Source organism: Phalacrocorax carbo, chromosome 4, assembly GCF_963921805.1.
Source record: "Phalacrocorax carbo chromosome 4, bPhaCar2.1, whole genome shotgun sequence".
In the NCBI taxonomy this organism is placed as follows: domain Eukaryota; kingdom Metazoa; phylum Chordata; class Aves; order Suliformes; family Phalacrocoracidae; genus Phalacrocorax; species Phalacrocorax carbo.
The window spans coordinates 46,717,262-46,723,261 of NC_087516.1; the positions used below are offsets into that span (position 1 = coordinate 46,717,262).

The following is a 6,000-nucleotide window of genomic DNA, read 5'->3' on the forward strand; positions in this document are numbered from 1 at the left end:
TTTCTTGCCTAATCACTACCTGCTTCCCATCCTCTCATCCCCTTAGGTCTGCATAGGATCCTAGTTCTAGTCTCCACCATCCTCTGACTTTATTCTTTGGACACTCCCTTCTTTCAGAGCCCCTTGTCCTTCTCCTTTAATTAATCCACTCTTTCCTACTGTCTCCCTCTCACATATCCTTTTCCTCAGTCTCTACCCTGCCAGACTAATACCCTTTCTGGTTTCCATTTTCCTCTTCTAAGTACTGCTAGCCTTCTCCCTCACCTCTCTTCTCCCTTGTCCCACCTTCCTCTCCCTTTAGCCCCTGCTTTCAGTCTCCTCGCTCAGTCCTTCCAAACACATTTTCACCTTCTCTGTCTTTCAGACACAACCAATATGACTTTCTGATCCTCTCAGCTTCCTACACCTCCCTGCCTCAAAGCAGTCACTTCAAGTTTGATTTGATGGCTTCAAAATACAGGACACACAGCACCACCAAGAAACCCTTGCCGAGATCACAGGGGACAGTTCCTCTGATGAGTTTCACACTGGTCTCTAGCATCCAGGAACATCCATTAGAGAAGGTTAATTTTTACACTACTGTAGCTGGTCTTGAACAGGCTCATCAGGTCTAGTGTGATGGCTTGTCAGAGGACTCTCTCTCTTTTTGTAGAGGAATACTGTAGGAGTCCTTATTCATTTAAGAAAAGGCATTGCTTAATACAAGATTCCCAGCACCGTTCAACATAAGCAAGGTACCAATTCCTCACTTTCTGAAAAAATTGAAATTATTTTGGTAAAGCTTTGCTTGTCTCCTTGCTCAACGTGAAAAAAAGTCCACATTGCATATAAAATTTTGGAGCAAATGATTCAAGTCTGGTAGAGTTTCTATAAACAGTCAAGACAGGTTTGCAAGTTGGGTAGCCCCTAGTGCTATTAATAGAAAAAGGTGAAAGCATCCTTGCCCACACAGCAGTTGCAGGCAGACCGGCCTGGGCTAATAACAATGATCTAACTTTCAGAGCTTCAGTTTATCATTATGTAGACTTTTCACTACCGTCTAACTGACATTAGAGGAAATTTTCTTCAGGAAATCTAGTCTTCATCTCCGACTTTCTGTAAAAGATATTAATTTTTGTTGTATACATAGCTATACAAGATGCACATTATTCTTCTAGCCACAGGGAAACCAGTCAGCTTAATGCCCAAGTTAAATGAAAGAAAATAAATTACCCATAATTATTATTACACAATGATTATTTGAGCTTGTGCAAGAGCTGAAGTAATTTCACTTTCCTCTTCACAAATCTGGAAGGGATCTTAGAATTTGATACCAACTATGTAAACAAGAGCACTGCCCTGCACAACCATAAGCTTGCACTTCTCCAAACGATTTGGGATGGTCTCTTTCCCACATTTGACAGAAAGCATTTGGTATAGGAGATCTTGGCCTTGAAAACAGCTGTCACATGCATGCAGTGCCAGATGGGCTAACAAGTTTCACATGGTTTTAAGAAAGTTTTCCTTGGTATTTTGAAGTGAGGGAAAGGAAAGGGAAAAAAAAATATATGAGGGGAAGAACAGAAAGAGGTAAGGGGAACTGTAGGCACAAGCAGAAATAGGGTTGGAAAACTTCAGGTAGGGGCACAGAGCATACGGAGTTAAAATAGTAACAGCCACAATTGTTTTCCCTCAGTTGCCTGCCAAATCCTTTTTGGAATTAGCTTTGAATAGTTTTAGATACTGATGTTCTTCTGTTTCCCTTAATGATTGATAAATGAATTGTTTGAGAGTCTGTCACTTAGCCAAAGTCCAGGAGGATGAAATAGTTTTTGTCCCCAGAAAGCTAATCAAAGTGACTCTAAAGACCCAACTGTGCACTATGGTTGTTGCAGTGATTACAGCTGATTATTTTACTAAGAGATAAGATGGGGCAGCAGCCAGTGCAATGCCAGCCACATGCCTAAGCAACCTGCTAGCTTCACAAGGCGGGGCAAGCCACCAGGCACATGTTTATCCTGGCTACCCATTCGATGCCGCCAGTTCCACAACCAGACTCTGAAATTTACTTTTCTCCATGTTACAATTGATGCTGTTGCACTGGTGAAAACCATGGTATGGGTGCCGATTTGTTTTCAAGGAACCCCTCTACCTGGAACAGTATATTCCACATGGGAAAGTAGTCAGGCAGTTGCTGGTGCATAAAAAGCTTGATAATGTGGATTAGTTTGATTATTTGGATTTACAAAGGAAAGCTTTTAGTATAAAAAGATTAAATGAAGAATCTGAAGGAAGAGAGCAAAATAAATCAGCTATTGGAATTATTTGTGCGCAGCTTTAGCTGTTGAATGGAAAACTAAGCAGACGTAGGTTGAATTGATATAGATGGGTCAGGGAAGAGTAGTTTTTGTACGAGACATTTCTCATTTTACTTTTTCAAGAACTAGGAGCATCTGTGAGTCGTAGAAATTAAAAAACCCAAACACAATAGAACTTTACCGCTGAACTTCTAGCAGTTCACAAATCACAAATTCAATTTCTAAGCACAATTACACTTACTTCGGGAGTGTTTATTTTAATATCAGCTAGCCTAAAGACTTGAGCAAAGTTTAAATCTATTGTGTAGATGAAATCACCCAATTTGTAGATGTAGTTACAATTCAGATTGCGGGCTAAAACTCTGAAAGGCAATGAAGCTATGAACCATGCACCGAGCGGGCTTAGGAGAAGTGACACCAAACATGAACCCATTTTGGTGCAAAACAGAGCACTAAGATGTGGCAGAGATTCCAGCACGCACATGCTTTAATCTGAGTCCACTGCTTCTCTCGTTAACAAACGAGAACACCACGTGGCTCATCTAGGTAAGTGTTATAATATGCCATATATGATAAGTCAAGAACCACCTTAAAAGGTAATAGCCATCAAAACTATAATACTAGAAGGCTTGTAGTCATTCACAGTCCTCATCTGCTATCTTATTTTGCAATATGCTTTAACGTATTTTGGTACATTTTATAGATTCCACAGCTGAGATGAATTTAACCCAGCAGAAATTATGCCAATAGTAATTTACACATCTTGAATGAATGTTTCAACATTTTACTGTTTTGATATAAAAAGCAGTAATGTGAAAGGCTTAATTTGTTTGAAATCCTTTAGCTTTTATTCTGCATACCTTGAAGTACTACCTTTAAATACTGGATTATTGCTCAAGGATAACACGGATGCATAAGAAGCTCACAGGCTTGATATGATCTCATTATCATAGCCTGCTTAATTCCAAATACATTAATATCACTGTTTTTTCAGGCTTGCAGCTTGCATATTATGTGCTCCTCCAAAACTAATAGAACTGCTTAGAGTTTTTCCACAGATTTAACTAAGCTTTGCAACCTTAAAAATAACAGTAAGTGGAGATGTATTTCCCAAACTCCTAACATGGCAAATATCCCTTACAAATCTTATGCTAAGCAGCATAGTACACACATGTAAGCGCAAAAAGGTTTAATTTAATGGCAGGAAAGAGCAAGCTATTGCTCAGTACAGAAAAAGGTGGCAGAATTCAACCTTATGCTGGTATTAGTTTAACAAAAGAGTTGATATTGCAAAGGGCAACAATTTCATCTAAAAATTGAAAGATTATTTTAGTATTGACATAGTGCAACAAAAAGCAGTTTTTAATATAAAAATTGCAACTAAAGAGAATTATAATCATTAGGAAAATCCAACATACAGATCAGTATCAGCAGCTTCACAGGGACAGCTTTACCCAAGTTGAAAGCAGCACTTACAAACAGGGTACTCAAATGCAATGAAGAAAACATTACTAAAGTAAGCAGGTCGGGTGTAACTCTCACCACACTGAAGGGATTTGCATCTGAAGGAAAACGTAGATTTAATTCAGTCTCCATCTTGCATGCTATATTGCTTATCATGCTGAATCAGAGGGTAAAAATTCCTGTTACGTGAACACAATCTACTTTTTCAGAACTACCAATTCTAGTAGCACTGCACTACCAACTACTGAACTGAGTCTAAAATGTGGATTTCAAGGCATCTGAAATGACTCAGTTCTATATGTACCTTCATTACATATTTACAGCAAGTATTTACGAAATGTTTAAACTCTCTTATTTTTTAATTTCAGCTCATAACTATTAATAGTAACTCTCAAAGCATTAAGTAGAAAAATATTTGATCCTTACATGCAGCTAGTAACCTTGAGAGACTGCATCACACTTCGATTCTATCAAAGAATAATTGCCATGAAGAACTGTAAAAGAACACTGAGATATCACTGTGTTTTAAAAAATCCACTACTGAAGTTTATCAGCTATCTGCTTTGCAATATTCAAAAGAATAAAAAAAAGGCAAATACGCTTACCCTTGGTACCAACAAGTAAGAACATATAGAAGCAGCAGTTAGATGTCATATCTGTCCTTCAGCAATTCAATGAATAGAGTCAATGAACGTTGTCCCTTCAGTTGCACACCAGCCAGTGCACTGCTTGTACGGTCTGCTCCTGACAGCCTTCAGCAGCGCATGAAGCAAGCTCCCTTCTCTCCCCTGCCTTCCTCCCTTACTCTCCTTCGCGCTAGGTCTCCCTCTCTCCCCTCTCCCCCCTCCCTGGCACACACACACGTGCAGACATGAAAGTTTCCGGGAGCACACCAGCTCCTCAGGCTCTCCCTTACAGGATGGGGTCTGCTCTGCGGCAGGCAAAGGCTGGGATGCGCATGGACACAGGTCTGCCCCAAGGAAAGCTGCTGCTGCTGCTGCACAAAATACAGCCAGGTCCAGGGAATTGCCATCAGTAGCCCAATTCTTTCTTTCTTAATTTTTTTTTCTTAAGTCACAAATCTGTGAGAGGCCTGAAAAGTATAGTTTAGTTTCAAACAGATTTGCCTAAATAAAACATTTGCTATAGTTTGGATAAAAACTGGTGGTTTCCCAAGTAAGGGGAAGTGAAATTTATAAACGCAGTCCCTTTGTAGCAATCTGGTCACTCGCTGAAATACAGGAAAATGCACAATGTAATTTATTTCCAATAGCAGCATGTCACTATTTTTACACATTAACCACTCTTCACGACTAATGCTAAAGAAAACAACCTCAAAGAAAAATAAATGGATGTTCAGAAACATATACTGTATGGGAATAAGATTTTTCACAGATTCTCTCCTTATTTAAATACTTTTGAAACATTCCTATCTGGCCCTTGACTAGTGTTACCAGAAGATAATGGTATACAGTTAATAATTTTTTTAATGTTATGATGTGAAAACTAACATCAGCACAGCAAGATATATTTTAAAATTAGTTGGTCAGCTGAGATGAACTCTAGATGAGAAGCTAAGTTTTACCTGCCCTCAAAGAGGTTCAGATTTTTTAATTAAAAAAAAAAAAAAAAAAAAGAAAGAGAGGGAAAAAAAAAGCTTGATAGAATCAACAGCTCACCAGGATGACAAGGGTCAGGGAGCACTGGTAACACGTCAGCAGCTATGCCAGGTACCTAAGGAAGAAAGCCTCAGAGACTAAGGAAATAATGTGCATGCATGGACACATATATGAAAGGATGAATTTAGAGAATGGGGAAAAACCTAGATCATAGTCGAAAGCAAAGTCTAACTTGTTGCTATGGCAAGTTGTCTGTAAAATAGATATTATGAACTGTCAGTGTCCTGATTTCTAATATAAAAGGATACAAGATAGAGTTAAACCAAAAGATTCTTATGTATGGAAGCCCCCCAAAGTCTGTGGGCATCTACTGTACCAACACCAGTACTAGGCAGCGTCCAGGCAAAAATGGATTAAATGGATTAGGGACCTGTAAAAGATTTCTTTTATAAGGTGGGGACTAGTATTGGACCATATCAAGTAAAACCACAGTGGCCTCAAACAACTGTTCAAGAGTTAAGCTAACACCTAGGTACTGTAGGGCTAATGCCTGAGCTGAAAATGGCTTACAAGGTGGGAAAATAATAAGAAGAAACTGAACCAAGAGTGTGAAGAATAAG

General features: G+C 39.0%; 1 protein-coding gene across 1 annotated transcript in view; it reads right to left on the bottom strand.

Moving 5' to 3' along the window:
* Window positions 1–5,216, bottom strand: part of RXFP1 (relaxin family peptide receptor 1) — a 53,134-nt gene extending 47,918 nt beyond the window's left edge. Inside the window, exon 1 of the mRNA XM_064449798.1 lies at window positions 4,367–5,216. Within this exon, the coding sequence (XP_064305868.1) occupies window positions 4,367–4,415 (49 nt within the window). The 5' untranslated portion in view covers window positions 4,416–5,216. The remainder of the gene's footprint in view (window positions 1–4,366) is intronic.
* Window positions 5,217–6,000: the final 784 nt, after the last annotated feature.